This window comes from Schistocerca cancellata, chromosome 2 (genome assembly GCF_023864275.1).
Source record: "Schistocerca cancellata isolate TAMUIC-IGC-003103 chromosome 2, iqSchCanc2.1, whole genome shotgun sequence".
Lineage (NCBI taxonomy): Eukaryota > Metazoa > Arthropoda > Insecta > Orthoptera > Acrididae > Schistocerca > Schistocerca cancellata.
Window position 1 is genome coordinate 685,831,419 of NC_064627.1, and position 25,041 is coordinate 685,856,459.

Genomic DNA, 25,041 nt, shown 5'->3' on the forward strand with positions numbered 1-25,041 from the left:
AGGTTGCTGTTAGGTTTTGCAACAGTTACCAACAGAGTAGACCATTCGTTAGAGGAGACAGGAGTGCCAACACCCAAGGATGTAAGTCGATCTAGTTCTAATTTGACTTGTTCCCATAAGGCTATTGAAATTGACTGGGCATGAAAAATACAGGGGCACACTGTCAGTTTCATTGTGATTTCATTATGTGTGACTAGAAATTGAGAGCACACCATAAGCCTTCCAAAAATAGCGAGGAAAATTCTGAGCAGAGTGCATCCCGTTGTTGGTACAGAACTTGATCCCATACCAGATGCACTTCGACAGCAATAGAGAATCCAAAACTTTTCAAGGCACCAACCCAAATAAGTTTTCATTGTTAACATCATCCACCACCAGAAAGGGCAAAGGCCACACAACTGATTTTATACACTACAAGGACAGCAAAGACAGCAAATACCCACTATGGGTATTTGCTGTTTGTTGTAACTCACCAGCCAATGGGAGACATGAGACAATGCCAGTGATTCAAGATCCACATAGGCTTGATAATTTCACAAAGTCACTGTTGCAACCATGTCTACTTACATTTTTAACTTCTTTTCCAAAACATGCACTTCAATATAAAATTTGTTTGTGGCTACTATCACTTGTTTGGAAACATTGTTCACATCCATATTCATCTCTGACTACTGAGGTTGAGAGTTGCACACAGATGCAGTATGTCCCTCTTTTACAATGGTTGCACATTGCCCATCACTTTGGACACATGGCCCACTGATGTTGAAGAAAACAACAACAACAACAACAACACAACAGGAGAGGGGCATGTGACCACTGTTGTGACACTGACTGCTGTTGATGTTTAGCACAGCATCATGGAGACTGCAATTGCATGATCACGGCATCATCTTCCCCTGTGAGCTAACAGATGGTGGCTGAGGAGGAGAAGCAATGGCAGCTACTTCACACAAGTTTCTATCTGATTTTCTGCTTCTCTACATACTTCAGAATTCTGGGTAATGTTCAAAACCTCTGCGAGAGAGGGATTTTCACATTGTAAAGCACATTCACCAACTTCTCTATCAGAGGCCAAATGTATTACAGCATCACAAACCATCGAATCAGCATTGTGCCCAGGTGAGCTTCAGTAACAAACTGGCAATGATGTCCAAGCTGATGAAGCTCTGCTGCCAAAGCTCTGTACGACTGCTGCAGCCACTTTTCACAATGGCAGAACTCAGTGCAATCAGCAATAACATGAGTATGTTTGCAATGATAAATAGAGAGCGACTGACACATTTCATCAAAAGCGAAACTGGGGTTCCCGAAGAGGATGTAGCTGACACAAAAGGTGATAAGCATGAGGAGAAATCCATGACAGAAAGGAAGCCTTACAGATGTTGATGTCAGAGATGTCAAAAGCTTGGAAATGTTGCCAAAGGCATTTTTTATATGTGCTCCAGTCTTCCATAGTATTCTCATACAAAGGAAATGGTGGAGGTTGCATCAACAGCAGTGAACCCTGGCATGTCAACAGTGCTGTCACATTGTTTACTGCTATGGAGAGAGCTTGCTGCTGACTGACGTGAGATTGCTGCTGTTCAACAAGAGATGGAAGAATTTCTTCTACTGACATATAGGCCATAATGAACCAAGAAATGAAACACACTCAGCAGAATACTGCACTATTCACCAAAAATATTGTAATGTTGCACAAACACAATACCTGAATTCCCACCAACCAACTTTTATTATGCTTCCACATGAAAAGATATACTGAAACAATGAATAAAATAATAATCAGTACAAACACATTTAACCAAGGAGTACATTCAGTCACAGTCTAACAGTGAAGCATACATTAGCCATCTAAACATGAGTCTGGCTGAGGCCGAGCATGCTGGCTTACAAGAGGCTTGTTGCATACTGTGCTGTGGTTGCTGCACCATCTGTACTGATGCATGGTGGCCTCTTTAGGCTGGTCATGGAGATGGGCGCTGTTTAATTACGCATGCTCACTGTATATGGTTACAACATTCTTCTATTAGCTGCCTGAGCTACCAGTCTAATCTTAAGCATTTATCTTCAGTACCTCATTTCAAAAGCTTTTTGTTCTAAGGTTTATATTTCAAATTTTGCTTCTGAACATGGCTACACTCCAGGCAAATATTTTCAGAATAGACTTCCTAATGATTAAATTTATATGAGTTAAATGTTAACATATTTCTTGTTGTCAGAAAAATCTTGCTCGGTAATGCCAGTCTGCATTTTGCATCCTCTTTAATTCAGCCATTAAGTTATTTTGGTACCCAAACAGCTAGAACTCATCTACTCATTTTACTGGTTCATTTGCTAATCTACCTCACTCAGCATTGCCTAGTTTAATTCAACTATGTTCTTTAGCCTTGTTTTACATTTGATGATATTCATCTCATATCTCCTTTTGAAGGTACTACCCATTCTAATCAACTGATCTTTCAAGTCCTTTGCCATCTCTCCCAGAAATACAATGTCACTGTCAAACCATACAGTTTTTGTTTCTCCTCCACAAGCTTTAATATCTTTCCATGTAAATTTGAGATTTTGGTACCTTTTACAGTGGAGTACATGAAAATGGGTAACTACAAGAACAGCCGATAAATTCGTGCACACTGTTATGTGTTCATTGTGTGTTGTGTTCCTCACTTGCCAGGCCACCTTTATGATGTACGTCATATTTTTCTACTGTGGAGGCTCTGAGTGAAAAATTAAATGGAGGGTGATATTCTTTATTATGTTTAGATCTATGACAACTGCATTTCCTTTTTCCTCTTCTCATTTTGTATGGTAATTTACTGCTACTTGTGTATGTAGTTAACAAATTTATTCTGGTGATTTATTTGTTACAGGACATTTTTCTTTTTGCAGACAATAGAACTAGATTTGGATACACTAGAACCACACATCAATGGACCTTTCACACCAGATTTGTGCCACCCTATCTCAAAACTTGGCCAAACAGCTAAAGAAAAAGGTTGGCCTTTGGATATTAGAGTGGGTAAGTATCCTGTGAAGATGTCAAAAGAAATCATGATGTATCTCCTAATATGTGAATGTTTGTTGTGCTAACTGCATTCTCTGGATACTGTAATGTAAGTAACATATGATAGGATAGATTGTCATTCACCAGAAAAATATTAGTGTATGGAAGATAAGTGCATAAAAAGGTGAGATAACAGCTTAATTAGGCTTCTGAACTCTTGTTCTTGTTCAAAAAAAGTTGGCAGAACTAAGTAATATTCACACACTTAATTACTATGACAAGGTTGGCATGACTGCAAGTTTAGGATGATGAGAATTGGACAATGAGGAGAAGGCTGAGTAGAGCTGGGTGATGGCAACAGGGAGAGAAAACTGGCATAAGCAGGAGGACAAGGCCTTTATTTGTTTAGGATAAATCATGACAACAGGTTCCTCTTTCTTAAAAGTGACACAACTAGTTTAGAGATTTCTTCAGTGTGTTATAATGCACCCCTTTGCTTGTTTCCCATATGTTATGAATCACAATTATTATTGTCCAATTACTATCTCAGTTTACACAATGTTAAAATGTATAGCAAGAGCAAATGCATTATATTTGCAGATAAGCAGTACTTTTCTTCCAATGTTAGTCTCAGTTTTAGGGCTGGTTCCTTTGTTCTCATGTAACTTATTGAAAAGATTTTGTCCAGGGTCACTAAAATGTCAAATCACTGGGGCATTATGTTGCTTTTAACCATTTTCTTCTTTTAGTTGAGACTGATGAGCGTAGCAGTCTGGTCCCTTTAACCCCACAAACCAACCAACCAACCTTTCTTTTAGTTGCATGTTCTTGAAAAACAGTTTACCTTCATGTATTTGACACTTTTCAAATATACATTGTGCAACTTGCTTGAGATATACAAAAGAGATAATCAATCAGAGAGGAACATTTACCAAACTTAGTATACGATAAACTCAATCTCTCACCGTCTTAACACTATCTAACACCGTCTGAAACTACTCTGATGCACTTGGAGCCAAAAAACATAATATTTTGTGAGTCCAGCTTCCTGTACCTTCTAGAACAGAAAATAATCCAAATTGGTATTATAAGGACTGCATTAATTGAAATTATTTTTCAGATTTAGTTTATATCTTGCCTTCTGAAAAGTAGTAGATTGTTTACAACAAAGCTGAAACATAACAGTATTATATTTAATGTAAATTTGTTTGTTGGTCATTGAAGTTGACAGTTGTGGTGACTAACTTTCATGGTACAAGATTGATATTACAAAACAGATCGATATGAATAATAAAAATATATTAGTGGCAAAATAGGTTTTTGGCAATCAGATATGTTCAGAATACATTATTTAAGCAAGAAAATTAACCCAAGTATGTCCAAAATTTATATGGAATCGAACATATCGTTTAACGTGTGAAAGTTCTGAGGAGGTTAGGTTCATTATAATGTTCACAAAACATAGAATGTATCAAACTGAACTGCACAAACACCACAGCAATTTGCTCAGAATTAAATATTAATCACCAAACTGTGCAGTCTATTAAGAATGAAATACACCAATGTGAGGTTGAACAACAGTCATCAAACAGCATGGTGGTATGCATTATGGAGCCCTGGTGCAGAGACAGTGACGCACAGCATACAGTGCTATCATCATATGAATGTGCAAGGTGGCACTGTAGAACTACCATAAAATGTTGGGCATCATGTATTAACCTTAGAGTTAGAGCACATTTTAAAGTGAAAGAAGATTTGATCAAAAGTAGCAGCTGTTAATCATTCTGTGTGTGTGTGTGTGTGTGTGTGTGTGTGTACATGTACTGCTCAATTACAGGTAAAATGGAGGCTACATTCAACAACATAACAGAAGTCCTGGAAAGAGTCTCAGACCAAAAAACTAACACAATAATATGTGGAGTCATGAATATTAACATGTGTTGAGGATGAAATTAATTATAATTTCCTAAAAATTTTGAACGCCTTTGGCATGGCACAGCTGGTAAACATTGCTACTAGGGAATAAAAAAGTTCATCATCAGTCCTAGACCATGTACTCACAGGTATCGACAGGAAAAATTATAAAGTATTGATAAGAGACGTTGAACTTTTTAATCATTACTGTAAACTAATAAAGCTACAGACAGGCTTGGTTAAACCCACAGAATTGCTGGCCAACAAAAGGAGCTCCTCAGAACATAAAATACATACTTTTTCTAGTGCAGAGGCAAATCAAACCTGGGTGTATTTGAAAAACAATGTAGATGCTATGTTCTCTAAGTCATGCACATTGTTTAAATTAATTTTTGAGGAAACATTTCTGAAATAAGCCACTTCAATAGCAGCAAATAAGGAAACTAAATTAATCCATAGTTCTGAAATAACTGTCAAAGGTATAAAATAATACTTGCTGTACAAATATCATTCAATGACAAAATAATATGTAATGCAGAAAATGAAAACAATGCAGTATGAGATGTCATAACATGTGAAACTGGAAAAGACAACACAAGCATAATAATGTATGAATCAAAGATGGGGGTAGAATAATAAAAAATCCTTAGGAATTGGTAAAAATTTTAAATGACTATTTCTCTGACATTGCAGAGAAGTTGCAACAATTTCTTTCTGAAACACCTGTAGCACCCACAATGACTTACACAGCAAGGACAATGTTGTTTCCCATAACAGAGCTTGAAGTCAGGAAGACAACATAGAAATTATAAAATAAGAAGTAGTGGAGATGCTTAGTCGTGGATAGGCACAACAAACACATTGTCAGAAAATGAGTTTTCGGACAACAAGGCCTTCGTCAGAGGTAGAACACACACACACACACACACAGCTTTCGGACAACAAGGCCTTCGTCAGAGGTAGAACACACACACACACACACACAAACGCGCACGTGCGCGCGCGTGCACAAATGCAACTTACACACAGATGACTGCAGTCTCTGGCTGCTGAGGCCACATTTTCCATTGTTGAAAATAAGAAATAAGCACTCATAGATGAGATCCCACTCTGTGTTCTGAAGATGTACATAGAAAGCGTACTAGCCCAATTAACAAACATAATAAATGAGTCCTTCAGTTCAGATATTTTTCCAGAGTACCTAAAGCACTCACGAGTTGTGCCATTACTAAAGAAAGGTAATGTGTAGATACTGAAAACTATAGTTCAGTTTCACTGTTGTCTGTGTTCTCAAAAATAATTGAAACAACCATGAAAGACAGATTAATTACTTTCATAAATAAATACAACCTTTTTAATGAAGCACAGTTTTGTTTCCAAAGTGGAAGAAATATTATACCAGCCATTACAGAGTTCACAGAAGTGCTGCTTGAAGCACTGAACAAGGATGAACGTTTTACAGGCATATTCATAGACTTGTACAAGGCTTTGGACACTGTTAACCATAAGGTATTACTAAACAAGCTACACGCACTAGGTACAAGAGAAATAGCAAATGCGTGATTCCAGTTTTACCCGGGAAACAAGGTGCAAAAAGTAGAGATAGTCCACACATCTTGTGGTAGTAAATTTGTAATAAAACAGTTATCAAACAAGAAACATATAAAAATAGATTTTCCTTGGGGTTCTTTAATGGGTCCTATTCTGTTTGAAATATATATTAATGACTTTCCAGACAGTATATGACATGAAGATAAGTTCTCTTTGTTAATGACAGCAACATCATAGTCACAGAGTTCCTGTTAGAGAAAATAAATAAAACCCTCAAGAATGTTTATGATTGGGCAGTATGTAATAAATTAATGTCAAACATAAAGAAAACAAACAGTATGCACTTCAGCGTATACAGGAAAAACAACTCTGTAACATTAAGTATAGATGACAAATCTGTAGATTGTGTAACATAACACAAAGTTTTTAGAGGTAAATATTGATTGTCAACTAACATGGAATGATGCTCTCAAAGATCATCTGCATCTGATGCTCTCAGGGTTCTATTATCACTTTACAACAGCCAATGTCTTGTGGTGACGTACTATTCCAATGTACACTCAGTTCTTAACTATGAAATTCTTTTCTGAGTATCAAAGGTATATAACATGGACACAATTTTTAAGCTACAGAAAAGGACTCAAATAATATTTGGACTAATTGTGAAGAACTGTTTAAAAATTGGTCATCCTTACTGCACCAAGTGAGTGTGTGTATCAATCTGTTTTTTCAAGGAATAAAACTGTATAATAAATGGTCCAATGAGATGGAAAAGGTTACTAAAATATATCTGTTCCAAACCACAGCTAAAACATTCTGCATAAGTAACACATACTACACAGTTAAAGATTACTTAGAGGATGCAGAGATTTGGTTAATAACAAAAGGGGATATCTTTTTCAGGTGAGGTGAGGGGAGGACAAGAATAAATGTATGTGTCCTGTTTGCATGTTTACAGGCCTGGAGTCAGTTCCCTGAGCAGACTAGAATTAGCACAAGGGCATATCAGGATTTTCATGGTTCAGTGGTTACAAGTGTGTGCAACAATGAAGAACAGAACTGTGATTTGTAATATAAGTCACCTGGTGCAAATTGTGTGTAAATCAAAGAATATTGTACAATAAGGACCCACCAAATGAGGCAGTGTAGTTCTTGAAACACTGACCTCATAATCAGAGGAATGAAGTTTGTTCTGTCCTGTCATCCTGATTTATGTTTCTTGTGATTTTCCTACTACATTTCTGGAACATGCTGGGATCATCAAGGCCACATCTAACATCTTGTCCTATCTTCATAAAAGCATACTTATAGACGGTTAAGAGAAAGTGATGCACTTGGACATCACAGCACTTTTCATCACATACTAGCAGTATAAAAATGTCTCTCAAAATTTTGTCCTGCACACATTTCTGGCAGTAAATGGATGTTAAAGATTGGCAATATGGCAACACTGTAATCACATGTACGGTAACTACCTCTGTCAGCATATAGAAGTAGTGCTGTGCATTTGGTGCAGTGGATAGTGTTCTGGGTTAGCATGCAGGAGGTCGAGGCATATTTGTTTTTATTTGTCAGTGTCATTCTTCCATATAATGCTAAAGTACACACAATTTATTAAGCCACACATAGTACAGTGTTTTGTTGCAGTGTACATAACAAAAATATAGTCAGACAAGTCAAAAGTAGACACTTGAAACAAATGACATGTTGTAGGACAGAATAACTACAAAAACAATATCAATTTTAAGATACTAAAGATGATTGCACAGTTAAATAAGTCAACATCTACTAGTCATTTACACTACATACAGTACATCTGCTCAGATGTAGCACATAAGCAACAAATGACAATAATAATTTCCATATTAATGATCACATGGGATTTACAAAAGAATACGTAGTCCTTAGAGCAGATGCTCAAAGCGATCCCTCTGCACATTCAAACATTGCTCAACCTGCTGGATCATACAACTCTGGACTCTTCACAACATGGCTGTAACCACAGATACAAGAGCGGCATAGACATGTGCTATCAGTTCTTCCACAGGTGTTGGCAAAGTAGAATACCTCTCTCAAGTGTGCCCACAGGAAGAAATCCAGGGGATTTAAGTCATGCAAATGTCAAGGCCATACAACTGAACCGCCCTGTCTGGGCCATTTCCCTGGAAATGTTCTGTCAAAATACCACTGTACATTAATTCCAAAGTGTGGAGGTGCACCATCATGTTGGAACGATGACCTCTACCAAACATGGAGTGGAACATCTTCCAGCACATCAGGCAAATAGTTCAAGAGGAATGCACAAAACCTCCATGAAGTCAACTGGTCAGGCAGCAAGTAGGGTCCAAACTCCTGTCTCCCAGTATTCTGGCCCAGATATTGACGCCAAAGTGAACTTGACCCATGATTGCGGGTGAGGTGCGGGTTAACATCACACCAATGGTGGGCATTGCGCTTATTGAAGACACCCTCACGAGTGAACAATGCTTCATCTAACCTTCTTACGGTGTTTATGAAGTCATCATTGTCTTCCTGTTGTTGTTGGAACCATTCACAGAACTGCATCCACAGATTGCAGGATGCAGGTGTTGCATTAAATAATAATGATAGGAATGCAGCCCATGTTCATGAAGCATGTCAATGACCATTTTTAGCGAGACATGCAGCTGCCTTGCTACATACATGTACTTTACTGGGGTTCTTGGTGTATGACCTCCAGAATAGAGTACGGTGAGTCCATGGGTGACCTGTCACACAGTGGTGGAAGGAGAGAATCTGTCTCCTGAAGGTAAAGCTCCATGAGCACAACCCCAGGCCTGGTTCTCAGCTTCACCAAGGACTTGAAGCATATCCACATATTCATCGTTTGTATATGCCATATGTCGCCACACTGTTTCTTTAACAGTAAGTGACATGATGTTTCCACATTTCATTGAGTATAATAATAATAATAATAATAACAATAATGCACAGAGGTGCTTACTAAACAGCATGCGGTAATCAGACTCAATGCTGAAAAGCTAAATTAATGGTTCTGTGGTGATAATACATTCAAATGGTAACTGAGTTTGGAAATTATCTGCAAAGCACGTTGTTAGCCCAACTGGTGATGTAAGGCCCTAACGAAATGTAATCGACCTGAACATGGCAAGAATAATAGTTGGTATTAATTGATGGGACTGTTGTTGTAGTGTACACAGAAAACAGGTTTGGAATCTGGTAGATATAGTGGTGCTAAACCGTTCATGTCCATGATGTACAAAATGCTTCTTTAAAAGCTGACCCCTGAAAACGATTGTACTTTCATTTCTGCATTTGTAGTATGTAAGTGCAAATGTTGGTTTCTGCTGCAGGTACTGAGTGACTACTATATTAATTTGGCTTTCCTTAATTTCTGATACTATGTCTTCCATTTTTTTTTTTTTTTTTTTTTTTTTTTTTTTTTTTGTTTCAGTTGTCCATTTTCCTAAATTTTTCCCTTGCCCATTGCTATTGCCATCATGGTTTTTATTTAGCTAACTTTTTCCTCTTTTGACTTTACAAGCACAGTGTTATCCCTATTACAAGGCACAAGACTATTCTTCTTAATCTCCATTTTTCAGAAAAAACTGTTGCAGGTCCATGGCTATTAATATTTCAGGAAATAACTCTTCTACAGTACACTTTATTATTTTATTTATTTGTTTGCCACTAGTTTCAAGGGCAGAGCCTCATTATAAAGTGCTCTTGATTGTTGAAACCAGACACACACAGACACATTATTTGGTACATATAGGAGTCATATTACATCTGACATGTTTGACTGACTTCAGCCTTGAAACTATTTGTAATTAAATAAATAAAAAACTAAAATGGAATAATGAAAAGTTATTTCCTGAAACAAGCCTATACTATTGTAGCCCAGAGTTGGAGCTACCATCTTTGAGCCTGTGGACCTGGATACATTTTTCTGTTGGGGACATATATCTTTAGACTTTGAGTCCCCAACTCTGTCCACAAGGCAATGGCTTTTGGTCCATCTGCTTATCTTGACACTGGGATTGCATTCAACCTTCCATTGCCTTTCCAATCATGACACCGACGTGCTCACTGTGGATGTTGTTCAGCCAAACCTGATATGTACAGGGGCTGTACATTGCAGCAAATCCACTACATGAAACTTTAACAGTTGTATACCAAAATGTGCAGGGACTAGAAAGTAAATTAGCTGAAATAGAAGTTCTATTAACTGACTATCTAAAAGACATTAACATACTATGCATAAGTGAGCACTGGGTAAAAGAAATGCAAGCATCTAGCATAATTATTCTAAATTTTGAAATGATTAGCAAATTTTGTAGAATCAACCATAAAGGGGGTGGGACATGTATTTATGTTAGGACAGGGGTAGAATCAAAAGAAATTAAATGTAAACTAAAATGCATAGAAAAAGATTTTGAATACAGTATATGTGAGCTAACCAAATTAAAAATTACTATTGTATGTTTGTACCGATCACCATTGGGCAACTTTGCCATTTTTATGGAAAACCTTGAGGGACTACTGAATGAACTTAAACATAATGTAATTGTTCTTTGTGATTTTAATGTTAACTTTAAGAATGATTGTAGTAAACAACAGCAACTGTGCAATCTGTTTTTGTGTCATAATATGATGGCAATTGTAAATGAAGTTATCAGATGCATAAATATGTCTGAAACTATAATAGATCAAGTTTTTATAAACAAGGACAAGTGTGAATATAACAATGAAGTAATTGACACTGGTTTCTCGGATCACAAGGGTATCAAATTGAGTTTAAATGTCACATCTTACAAGGACCCTGTTGGCAATAACAATTACAAAGAAAGGAGATTTATAAATGATGACAGCATAAGAATTTTTAATTACATTCTGGAAAATAACAAGTGGGGTAGTGAATCAAGTGGTGATGTCAACACAAAGTCTGACTCATTCCTTGAAAGCTACAAACACTGCTTCGATATTGCCTTTCCTATAAAAAGAGTCAAAACTAAACATAAAACCAAAACATGGGTTACACAGGGGATTAGAAAGTCATCAGACACTCTCAGAAAGTTAAATAAATCAGCCACAAAGAATGTAGCACTGAAAGCACATGTGAAATGTAATAGAAGCCTGTACAAGGAAGTAATAATTGCAGCTAAGAAGCTTGGTAATGATTAATATATTGAGAAAGGTAACAACAGAATGAAGTCAACTTGGGAGGTAATAAATAAAAATATAGGTAGACACAAGAGAAAAGATAACAGCTTTGTCATTAAAAGTGGGGGTAAAACTGTACAGGACCCACTTCAGATTGCCAACATATTTAACAAACATTTCACAAATATAGCCATAAATTTAATTAAAACTAAATGCAATTCCAATAGCAAGGTAAAAATCCCCATGAATGACATGACAATGCTCCTTTATCCAGTAACTGAATCAGGGGTACTAAATGCTATAAATAAGTTAAAAAATAAAATGTCATGTGGGTGTGATGGGATTCCTGACAAAGTCATTAAACAAAGTGCAAGAAACATAGCATCACATCTCACTGAAATTATAAATGAATCTTTTAAGACAGGGGTGTTTCCATCAAAACTTAAAATGTCAAATATAAAGCCACTTTACAAGAATGGTGATAAATATGATGTTAATAACTTTAGGCCTTTATCAATGTTATCAGGTTTCTCAAAAATAATAGAAAGGATAATGAATCATAGACCATACAAAGTTCTTATTAAGAACAGAATATTGGTTAATGCGAAAAATGGTTTCTGTAAAAATAAATCAACTGAAATAGCTATCTTCAATTTTTTGCAACTTGTTCTAAATTCCATAAATAGAAAGGAATTAAATTGTGGATTGTTTTTAGACTTATCAAAGGCCTTTGATGTCATCGACCATAAGTTACTGCTTAGGAAGTTATACGCCTGTGGGATACGTGGAGTTGCCCACAAATGGTTTGAATCATATTTGTTGGACAGGTATCAGAAAGTGGAGATAAGCTATGCAGATAGGACATACTCATCAAGATTCGAGAGAGTTTTGTACGGAGTACCCCACGGATCTGTATTAGGCCCATTACTGTTTTTAATATTTATCAGTGACCTACCAAGTCAACTATCTGAAGCAGAGGCAGTACTGTTTGCTGATGATAGAAGTTTGTTTGTTAAAGCAAATAGTGAAGCTGACTTACAGGAAAAAGTCACATTAGCAACAGACGAAGCAGACAGATGGTTTAATGAAAACAGACTCATTGTGAATGCCAAAAAAACAATGTGCATCAACTTCAGGCATATTACAAATAAAATAAAAACTAACCTTACAGTAGAACTGGGTAAGTGTAAGATTGAACAAGCATCATACACTAAATTCTTGGGAATATGGATTGATGAACACTTAAGATGGGAAAAGCATGTAATATCATTGAACAAAAAAGTAAGTCAAACATGTTATATACTTATATCTAAAAACAAAGATGATGTGACTTACCAAATGAAAGTGCTGGCAGGTCGACAGACACACAAACGAACACAAACATACACACAAAATTCAAGCTTTCGCAACAAACTGTTGCCTCATCAGGAAAGAGGGAAGGAGAGGGAAAGCCAAAAGGATGTGGGTTTTAAGGGAGAGGGTAAGGAGTCATTCCAGTCCCGGGAGCGGAAAGACTTACCTTAGGGGGAAAAAGGACGGGTATACACTCGCACACACACACACATATCCATCCACACATATACAGACAGTGTGGATGGATATGTGTGTGTGTGCGAGTGTATACCCGTCCTTTTTTCCCCCTAAGGAAAGTCTTTCCGCTCCCGGGACTGGAATGACTCCTTACCCTCTCCCTTAAAATCCACATCCTTTCGTCTTTCCCTCTCCTTCCCTCTTTCCTGATGAGGCAACAGTTTGTTGCGAAAGCTTGAATTTTGTGTGTATGTTTGTGTTCGTTTGTGTGTCTGTCGGCCTGCCAGCACTTTCATTTGGTAAGTCACATCATCTTTGTTTTTAGGTATATTTTTCCTTCGTGGAATGTTTCCTTCTATTATAACCATGTTATATACTTAGAATGCTTAAAAGCTCATATAATATTAAAACAGTGTTATGTGTTTATTTCTCATTCATGCACAGTTTATTAAGATACGGTGTACAGTTTTGGGGGAACAACAGTCTAACAAAACATTCATTTAGACTACAAAAGAAGGAAGTCAGAATAACAAAAGGTATAGGATATAGAGACTCTTGTAGGCATGCTTTCAAAGAATTAAAAATCATGACACTACCATCCTTATACATATATGAAAGCATATGTTTCTTGAAAGAACACGAGGAATTTTCTATATTAAACAGAGAATTTCACAACTACGAAACAAGGAATAGGAATGATTTCTACAGAGAAATTCAAAAAACAGCTATGTATCACAAAAGTGAACTATACCAACCCAAAATTCTCTACAGTGCTCTCCCCAAAGAACTAAAAATAATACCAAAACTGCACATATTTAAAAGAGAATTAAAAAACATGTTATTGAGCAATAGTTTTTACAGTATTGAAGAGTTTATGAATCACTGACAATAAAAGCGCAGTTAATATTTCCCTGACATAACAAATATGTGTAATTGCTCACATTTAAATACTTGCTGTTTCTATGAAAGTGTGAAACAGTGTTAATGTAAGAATGGAATAATCTTTGATGTGAGAATCACTAGCTTTTTTTTTTTTTTTTTTGTACGTTGTTATCCTACTTGTATATTTTTATGTTAATGTTCTTATAGTTCTATTAAAATTATAATGTCTAAGTGACAAGTAAATTCAATTACAAATTTTCATGTACATGTATTTTAAATTGTAAGGTATATTGACAAGTCCCATGTCATTTTGATGATGTACTACAAGGACACTAATAAATTGAATTAAATTGAATTATTTACACACAAAGATGACTGAATGATATATTTGTTTTTTGCCACCTGTTATGTTCCTTTTGTACCATGAACAAGCCTTCCGTATGATACAGGCTTGCTCATTCCTATGGTATAGTTGTCAAAAGTGACTGCCAATTAGTATGTATATCAGTATCTTTTAGATACAATTCTTTTTCTTTTATTCTTTTAGTTTTTCCTCTCTTCCAATAGTTCCCCTCTGATTTTTCTCTTCGCCTGACAAATAACTGTCAATGACTGCATAAACATAATTTACTTTATCCCTGCCAACAGAATTCTAATTTGTGCATTTATAAAGAATGGTGCTGGCTATACTTCACTAATATTTCATCATCATCACAGAGTCAAAAATTATGTATATAGCCTAAATTACTGCAAATTTGTATTCACTGTACACCTAACATAAAAATTGTGCACCTTTCAGCACACGTTGCCATGTATCATTATTTTGTTATTGACAAATCATTATCATTTTTAGGGCTCATTGGTAGCTGTACCAATTCTAGCTATGAAGACTTGGGTCGATGTTCAAGTATTGCCAAGGAAGCAATGAAGCATGGACTCAAATCTAAAATTCCATTTTATATAACACCTGGGTCTGAACAAATTCGAGCAACAATTGAGAGGGATGGGATTGTAAGTACACCTCAGTATGAAGGAAAATAATTTACAGCGTATTTCAAGTCGAATGTTGATAGTCACATTAACAGGACTGATAACATTGCTAGCTTTTAAATAAATCTTTCTTTGGAGCTATAGAGTACATCATACATGTAACACCTCAACACCTGTATAACTACATTGTCCCAGTTACATGCACTAGCACTACTGGACTCCACCTGAAACAAGCTATCACTCATTTTGCTGCAGTGCAGCATAGTGTAGTCATCCAGGACAAGGTAGCCGTGCAGGTTTATGTGTGTGTATACATGTCTGGGCTTGTGTATTTACAACTCTAAAACTGGCAACATTCTCAGTCTTATTTATTTGACTGTAAATGACTCAGTGCCTCTACTATTCAATGAGTTGTTACCTTTACTCCTTCCAGTAATTGTATTCCACCAAGGGACTTTAGATTATCATACTTGTGTTTTGTAACTAGTGCATTCATAATTGTTTACATTTTACTAAGACTTTCCCTTGCTGTACCACATTCATAAAATACATTAACTTCAACACATACAACGAATTCCAAAACAAAGACTTCATTTCTTATAAATTCTTTCTTTATAAATTCCTTTCTGTCATAGAATTACTTTGCTTTCGATAATCTGCTAAATAGAGAAACATCATGAGAAGTCAGTCACTGGACTGAAACTGGATCTCACTTCCACTAGTGTTTGTAAGGCATCATGAATGTGACATTTAAATTGTGTCATTTAAGCAGTATTTCAGTGTAAGCTATGCAAGTTTTTAATAAACAGTCTCTTTTTTAGAAATGTGTCCTACCAATAAATTGGTTCATGGCATTTCCTTGACTTACAACTCGGCTTGTGTGAGTTTTCCAGTATCACACCAGTGAAATGCTTCCCGTCTTTGATATATAATAGTACCTATAAGATTATTTTACCTCAGCTTCCCACATATCACTGAAGTGAGGCATTTTTGTTACATGACTGACTCTTTTTATGGCTCACTAACTGTGTACTCTAATTCTGTTACATTTTCATGTTTCATGAATGAATGTAATTGATCAACAAACAAGTAAACAGACCCGTACATACATTGGGCACAGGAATAAGAAAAGGTACAATGAAGACAGAGGAACTTCATTTACTGGAGGTATTCTAGCAGAATTATTAAAATTTGGTACTGAGAAATCACCTACATGGTATGTTAAGAAATAGGTTCTAAAAATGTTTAAATGGGGAGGATGTATCAGGTGAGTGTAAAATAAGTTATACTTCAATAACACACAAGAAAGTAAGAAAAAATGCATGTAAAAATTATAGCATTATTCAGCTTAACAGTACCCTCAGTGGACTTAATGGAAGAATTATCAAACATTCCTTAAAACAAGAACACATAGAAATGAAGAACAAGCAGGCTTTAGAGCCAATATACCAATGATTGATGACATTTTTTGTGTATGACATATGATTTAAATGAAACAGTTCAAGCACAAGCCCTTCATTTGGTGTTCATATATATAGATAAAGCTTGTATTTTTAACCAATCTACAGAAGAAATAAACACAAAAATAATAACTGCAATTCACACATCGTGAAACAACTGCACATAAAAAAATTAAATCCAGTGTATATTTGTCACCTGGACTTTAAAGGATTACACAAGGATGTTGTATTTCACCCACATCATATAAGATGCACACAGAAGAAATTTTTTTGCCTTGGAAGAAAAAAATTGTAAATACAAAAATCCCAAAAATTGGTAATACAGTGTATTCCCAAAAATTGGTAATACAGTGTATTTATTACAGTTTGCCAATGAGAACTGATTTTAGCCCAAGACAGTGATGGTACAGAGTATGTGACCAGAAAATTGGCAAGAGAATATAAAGAAGTGGGACCTAAATATAATCACCAATAAAACAAAATTCAGGGTAACCCATGCTGTAAATGAAGATTTAATATTGTAAGATGGGATGAGAACAATAGCAGTTACTGATGAATATAAATACCAAGGTAGAATTTAAAAATTATGGAAAACAAGATAAAGAAACCAGATCATGAAAAATTCAGAAAATATTACTATTTCTTAACAAAATTCAGCTCTATAGTATAGTACATAAGAACAATACTATACCAGGATATTAAGAACAATAGTTAGGAGAATAATTACATGTAGGTCAAAAGTTTGGATAATGAAATAGGAAGTATAAACAGTAGTCAGGAAGTTTTAATTAACATCTCAAATAAATCTAGCTGCTACCATGAAACATGGTGATGTTATTGGTTCTTCAAAAGATATTCACTCTTCAATGTTACATATTTTTCCCAGTGGTGCTTGACTTGGCGGAGCCGTGGGCTGTAGAAACCTGTAGTTTGGCTGTTCACCAAACTTTGAACTTTGGATATCACTTCATTGTCATTCTGGAAATGCCTGCCACAAAGCAGTTTCTTGCCCTGAGGAAAGCTGAAGGAGTCATTGGCTGTCATGTCAAGGGAATATGGAGGTGTGACTGTGTCTTGTGTAGAATGAGCTAGGACAGAGTTGTTGAGCAAAACCACCTGCTTGTACAGTCTTCTGTGAAGCTTCATCTTGATAGCCTCCTGAATTATCGTCAGGAACTTTCAGTAGTACACTCCTGTGATGACGTTCCCCTTATAAAGATAACCTGTTAGCACTACACCATAACAGTTCCAAAAAAGCACTCGGCATCACTTTGCGAGATGATGGTTGGGTCATTGCCTTATTTGATATTGATGCATTCACGTGTATCCACAGCTTGCTTTGCTTCTTTGTCTTGGGATCATAGTGATATCTCCAGCATTTGTCCATGGTGACTCGGTAGCTGGATTGGCCTGAAACAGCTGCAACATTTCCACCATTGTCTCGATACATGGGATTTCTGAGTGGATGTGATCAGTTGTGGAAACTGATGGACAGCTACCTTTTTCATGTTAAAAACATCATGCAAGACTCTGAAAATTAACCCACAGCTGATTTTCACCCTTTCCCTTATTGTGTTTATTGTTATATGCTGGTCTTTGAGTTTCAGGGTCTCCACTTCTCTAACTATTCCTAGTGTGAGATAGTCTGACACTTTCTTTCTTTGAAATAAAAACCTTTTAGATGACAGTGTAAGTGTATGTGTCATCTAATGACTGTCTCTTATCATGCTGAGTTGTTGTCACACCAGTCATCATGGATTGCTGCCAATTGTGTAACTATTGTGAAAGGAAATGGTTATCCAAAACAAGGACAAACTGTCAAATTTTGTAAAATAGTCTTTAAAATAAATGTATATGCAATGGATGAATTATGGGAATGGTCAAATTAAATAATATTTTTTACTTTAACATAAGACTGTAATTTATAGAAATTTCAGCTAATATGGTATTTTTTGCAATCAAAGGAAAAATTGGATTTTGGTCAAAACATTGGGAAGTCCGGTATGTTGTGTAAGAACAACTTCTCTAATACACCTAAGATTAACATTGTAACTATGACGTACTACATTCATAACTTTGAAAAATGAGGATTAGACATGCTTCAGGTGCCATTCAGTCATCATGTTCTGTACGTCTCATCATGAAGGAAGGATGTGAAGTGAATCAGAGTATACATTAACATAGAGAAATAACTTTTTTAATAAGCTTAATAATTATAAAACTTTTGAAACTATTGGTTATCACTGAGAAAAAAATTTAAGATATTAAAACTAAAAATTCAAAATATCTAAAAATTCAAAATATCCAAAAATTCAAAATATCTATGAAAATGCTTCTATAGTATTTGTTTCAAACATTATCCTTATTGCTTAGTTTTGCTGACTGAATACTGTTGTTAACTGCTTTACATTAGCAGGTTGTTCTGTAAAGGCATCAGAGAGTGAAATTATGCAAAATAAAGTCAGTACCATTTGTCATCTACGTAGTCACCACACTGAAAAGTATTTTGAACTGTAAAATTTTACAACCTTAGCTTCTGAAGTGCTAATTGTTACATATTATCAAGATGGGCTCAAAAAGAATTTCACACACAGTGTTTCGTTTAGTGCATGACCATTTATTCATGTTTAAGTTTATAATATGAGCCCTTGTGATACCAAAATTTTAACTATTTGTTGTTAATTAATAACAAGCATGTCCATCCTCTGAGGTATGTGTGATATGATTAAGTTTGGGCACTTAATCAGATTGCTTGTGTTATCAGCAAACATAACATGTTTTAAACAATCCTTAAGAACAAGCGTGGCTTGTGGTTTCCATACTGGAGAAGGCTGCGACATTTATCCATCAGAACTAACCTAGACCTCTGGCTACGCTACAGATCAGTCTGTCACCACAACCAAAATTTCACGTGACAGTTGAGGGGTGTATCACACTTTAGCCAAACATTTTTTTACTATATCTTCCATTCGTTTCATAATCAACTACTAAATAACATCTAAAGCTAACTCCACAATAACATGTATAGGTAGCTTATTTATCACCCAAGATCACATTTCTCAACAGTTTACCACAACAAATAGTACTAAAAGACACATTTTGGAGAGATCTTGAATGTGGTGTATGTTAGCTTCACTGCACACTTAATGGTTTTGATATTTTTATATCTAAACTTCAGACTTCAATGTTTTGAGCACTCAAATTGTGGTGTTTTGAGTTTGAGTGATAGCACAGTGATGTTCCCATGATGTCACAGATTTGTGCTGTGACTGACTGAGATGAGCAGCCTGAGCAACTGCCATGGTAATTTACACACTGTATTTGTTGTATTTATTCTTGTGTATTAGCAAAATATGCACTTTAAGTGGTATAGGACACACAACCAATCAGCTGCATTGTACACTGCTCTGTTAAAATTGCATGTATACCCTTGCCTAGATTTACATTGTGTTTGTTCTTGATTCATGTTTACATCAGGTCTGGGTGCACCTAGTTCCTTCACTTTCTTCCTAACCACACATTCCAAAATTTTACCTGACAAATTGCACACTGAATTCATATTGCATTGTTTTCAAAGTCGTGGTGTACTGCTGTTATTCACAAGCAAGTAATACTCACTAAAATCATGCATAATATACATCCAAAAAGAAACTTGCTAATAGTGCACATTACATGGAGTCAGCTAGCAAGGAAACTAAAGTCACAGGACATATTTCGGGCAGGGGTATTTTTGTGCACTTTTTACTCTAATCATTCATGAAACTCTCACTAGGTAGTGATACTTTCGTTACTGTACTCCACTGCGCTCTGGCGAGACATATGCAAACTAATTCCAATGGCAGATAAAACAGCCAATGGCAGAAACAAAAAACTCTAAAAAACTATCAAAACAATAATACTAAATGTCAATTAATGACTTATCAAAGTGTAATAGAAATATAGAGAGACAGGGATTCAAAAGCAAAGTTTCAGCAACTTTGTTCATTCCCCTTTGATGCAAACAATGAAATGTGAAAATTGTGTGGAGGTTGGTAGGACACCCTTTGGCTGAAATCTCAGAGCCTCCAGGATGCACATAAGAGCTGTACTCCGAGGAAACCACATCCCCAGACCTCTGCTATGCAGAGCTAAGCTGTATTTCTAAATGCAGCCTTAAGACTAGCTGCTACCTGTTTGAAAAACATTTTGTGATATCACATATCAACAGCCTCAAAAACATTGACAGGCATCATTTAAATCTGTGTGGGAATGTGCAAAATACATTCTGATAATTGAAATTCTGTAATACATTATTGAGAAATGTGAATTAATATATATTTTGGGACAGCTCTGCCCCAGATCCTTTAATTATGAGCCATGCCTGCTTTAGAATCAATGCAAGATCATTTATCCAGTTTTTGAAGAGAAGGTGACCCAGTAGCGAACTTTCTAGTAATTCATATTTTGCATTCCACCATTCTGAATGTAGTTTCTTTCCTCTGCTACAGTTTGACAATGTGACCTCTGATTTCTTTTATGGAGGTAAAGCTCCGTCCATGCATAGGAATATCATTAATGCCATAAAATATAAGTTTCAAAGTAGATTATTGTGGTCTGCACAATCAAACACCATGACAAGGTCACTGAATATGCTAAGATAATAGTTTGTGATTACACCCCTGACAGGACTTAACTTAGAATATTATATATGGCTTTCACTGTAGAGAAACCTTTGAGAAAATCAAACTGATAAGCAGTTAACAAGTTACTCTGTGAAAACAGAATCAGTATTTTATTGTTGCCTTCTTCCTCACAAAGCTTTAAAGTGACTGGAAGGTGTTGTGCAGTTATAGCTCAAGGGTAGTCCTCTTAAATCAGCATAACATTGTAATAATCTGTTAGAAACATCATCATAGTTGGAATAATTAACTATTACGTTTAACAACAATGATTTTTGTAATTTTTAACTAATATTTGTGGGTGGTGTAAACAGTGTCTTCTGGAGTAAATCTAATGCATAAGTATTTGATTGTTCTTTAACAGGTGAAATGTTAGCAGCTACTGTGCAGAAGTAATATAAGTTGTTGGTAATAATTTCCAATGAGTCACTATTTAAATTTTGGATGTTGCCTGGGAACACAATTTTATTCACCTAATTGTATTTATTTGTTTCCTATTTTGTAATGCTCTACATCATTTTGTGAATTATTTATTGCATGATTTATTTTCTGTTGTTGATGACCTATAAAAATACTGACATAGGAGGTGCCATGTGGTTGCCAAAGCCATGTTGCAGATTTGATTGAGTATGATCCCCTCAAAGAAAATGTATTTCTGTGTTCGGATTTACTTTGCCAAATATACGAGTAATGAGTAGATGGATTTGGAATCAGTAGATGGATTTGGAATCAGTAGAATGTTGGGAGAGATAGTGTTAGAGGTCATGGGCATGGGGGATGTTGGTGTGTAGGAAGTGATGTCAGTAGTGACAAATAGGAATCCAGTTGGGAATAGTTGAGAGACAGTGAAGAAAGTTTTCATGTCTTTGATTTAGGAAGCTAGGCTGTAGGCATTGGGTTGGCAGTGTTGGTCAGTATGAGCCAAGATTCTTTCAATAGGAGCACAGTAATCAACTACAATGAGGCATTCAGGATTTTTAATGTTTCCGTTTTTGGGAAGCAAGGACAGTTGGAATGAGCCAGGAGATGGATTTGGCAAAGAGATTCTGAGATGGTCTTAAGCCCTTGAGTAGGGATTGGAGGCTGTGCTGGACTTCTGGGACGATTGCACAATGGCAGGGCTTGTAGGTGGAAGAGTTCTAACAGTTCTTGAATGTCTTAGATAATATAATCACTATGATTCATCACTGGAGTGGTGAAGCGTGTGTCTGTAGGGAGGAAGGTTTAAAGCAGGCTCTGCTTTAAGGTTTGGGATGGCTGCTCTGTTGAAAGTTTTGTGTTTTGGGGAATGGAACTAGAAAAGGAGGTCAGGACAAGTTAGAGGTAAGGAATTCCTGGCATCAACAGCAAGCTGCCAGAGAATAAACAAACAGGTGGACAACAATGAGAGAAAGACAGCAGACAACTGAGATGGCACAGGGGGCTAAGTCCTACGAGTAAACCTACACTAGCCCGCCTGGATAGCCGTGCGATCTAACGTGCTGCTTCCCGAGCAAGAGGGTGTGCCAGTTCCCAGCACAAATCCACCCGGTGGATTAGTGTCGAGGTCCGGTGTGCAAGCCAGCCTACTGATGGTTTTTAAGGCAGTTTTCAATCTGCCTCGGCGAATGTGGGCTGGTTCCCCTTATTCTACCTCAGTAACACTATGTCAGCAATTGCTGCGCAAACACTGTCTCCACGTACGTGTACACCATAATTACTCTATCACGCAAACATTGGTGTTACACTTGTCTGGAGAGGGGGGGGGGGTGCCCACTGGGGACTGAACTGCACAATAACCCTGGATTCAGTGTGGGCTTGTGGTGGGGGTGGACTGCTGTGGCCTGTTGTGGGGTTGTGAACCACTGAGGGCTACGGCAGGACGAAACCTCTCCATCGTTTCTAGGTCCCCGGTTTAATACAAAATACACACAAAGCTACACTAAAAATCTAAGATGTAACTGTTGAGGTTACACTTACTAGCACTCTTTTTTCCTCGTCAACTGGATACACAAATGATGGACAAAAAGTACAGAATCATACAGTCCAAGCATAGCCTGAGTCCAAGATGGCAGTACTATGTGGACGATATGGAGCACCAGCGAGAACTGCCATTCGCAGCAGAGTGCCCTCTTATCAGGCAGGTCAGTCATGGGGTCCCACCAGGCAATGTGGCAATTACTTAGAAAGCATGACTTCTTTCTGGCTTTTATGTTATGGTGGCCACTTGTGGCTCTGATTGCCATTGATAGTGTGGGCGGCACCTATGGATTGATTTCGTTTATTTGTGATAACCCCACCTTGCTATCTGAGACAGTTGCAGCAGTAGGAAATCCAGAACAAAAATAATGATGTGTAGCAAGATCAATACAATAGTGGAGTGGAATCACAACTGACTGACTATGTGACTGTGCTGCTGACTTTAAAGGACAGCTGCAATCCTTGATAGGTCAGTGGGATGTGCATGTCTGCGTAACCAGCACTGCAGCAATGACGGCAGTGCTCGCAGGATACAGCAGTGCCATCTAGCAAGCCAACTTCGAGGTCCATGTCTTCTTTCACGCACATTGGGCCAGGATACCAAAGCACCTAATACTCCATCCTCCCTCAGTAACAACTTAATCATATCCTTTCCCAGGGTTTGGCCACTTATCACAATGCCCAGAAATGAGGAACATCTTACCCACAATCTTCGTCACCCTCCCATAGTGGTATTCTGTTGCCCAGTCAATGTACCTTAGTTCATCCTTATCACATCTACTGTGAACCCTTTGCCATGTGAGACATATCCTTTTGGAAGACCTGTGTGCAAGATCTGTATCATGCAACCACCCAGCAAATTCTACTCATTCCATCGCAGGCTTGTCCTATCTTATCTGAGGCACGGCCACCTGTCAAAACAGCCACATCATATACCAGCTCTGCTTTAATTCCTGCACGGTATTTTATATGGTCACAAACACCAACCAGCTGCCCACTCTCCTAAATGGTCACTGCCAAACTGTGGCTAAGAGTTAATATAATCATTTAGTCTTGTTTTGAAGCTCAACATGCACAGTTTCAATGTCTGCTTCACAACTTATACCACCTGATCCTTCCACAAAACACCAGATTCTCTGCACTACAGAGATGGAAATTGTCCCTGCAACACATTCTTCAGTCCTGTAATCCTCCTGTTATTAATCTCCACTACTTCCTGCCCCACACTTACCTTTGCCCCTGCCTCATGACTATTAACTTCCCTCATTCTGTACTCACACATTCCTCTCCATAGTCTCCTTCTTCGTCTGTCTTGTCTCTCCCTCTTAGTCTACTTCTCCATTTCATAGGGCAGTGCACACAACTGTCCCTATATATAGCCAGAACAAGCTCACTGGCATCATGCCTGTATCATATGTATCTGATGCCTATCCCTTCCAGCTGTCAGCCAACCTTCCCATACTCTTACTACCTCTCCCCAACTTCTTTCTCCCCTCACCTACGCCACCCAACACAATCTCTTAGTACAATATAACTAACTGGGACAATGTAGCTGCCTCTCTCCAGACCCTGGATCCTGAATCCTTCCAATGTGATTTCATTTTTCGAGGTATTTATTTTTTATTTGTTCTACAACACTAGGAGAGATAGGAGTATTTATGTACATTATTTACTTCAGTCTGTAATAAAAATGGAGTCTCACAGTGATGCACAAAAATGCAGAATCTACAGTAATCACAGGATACACAGTAGAATATTACTTGTTGAATTTACAGCAGACTACAAAGTGTAGTTAAGTTCCAGTGAATATGCTTCCATTCAGATGGAAAAAGGAAGTTGTCTGACATAATTTGAAAAGAAATCTAGTGGATTTACATCAAACTAAAAAGTGTTGTGTAGGTCTGATGAAAGCACCCACTTGAACCGACAA

At 36.9% G+C, this 25,041-nt stretch overlaps 1 protein-coding gene across 1 annotated transcript in view; it reads left to right on the forward strand.

Annotated features, from left to right (window-relative positions):
* The window catches only part of LOC126162428 (aconitate hydratase, mitochondrial-like), a 171,195-nt gene that overhangs the window by 98,618 nt on the left and 47,536 nt on the right, over window positions 1–25,041 (forward strand). Inside the window, exons 8-9 of the mRNA XM_049918930.1 lie at window positions 2,890–3,019; window positions 14,898–15,055. Coding sequence (XP_049774887.1) covers window positions 2,890–3,019; window positions 14,898–15,055 — 288 coding nt within the window. The remainder of the gene's footprint in view (window positions 1–2,889; window positions 3,020–14,897; window positions 15,056–25,041) is intronic.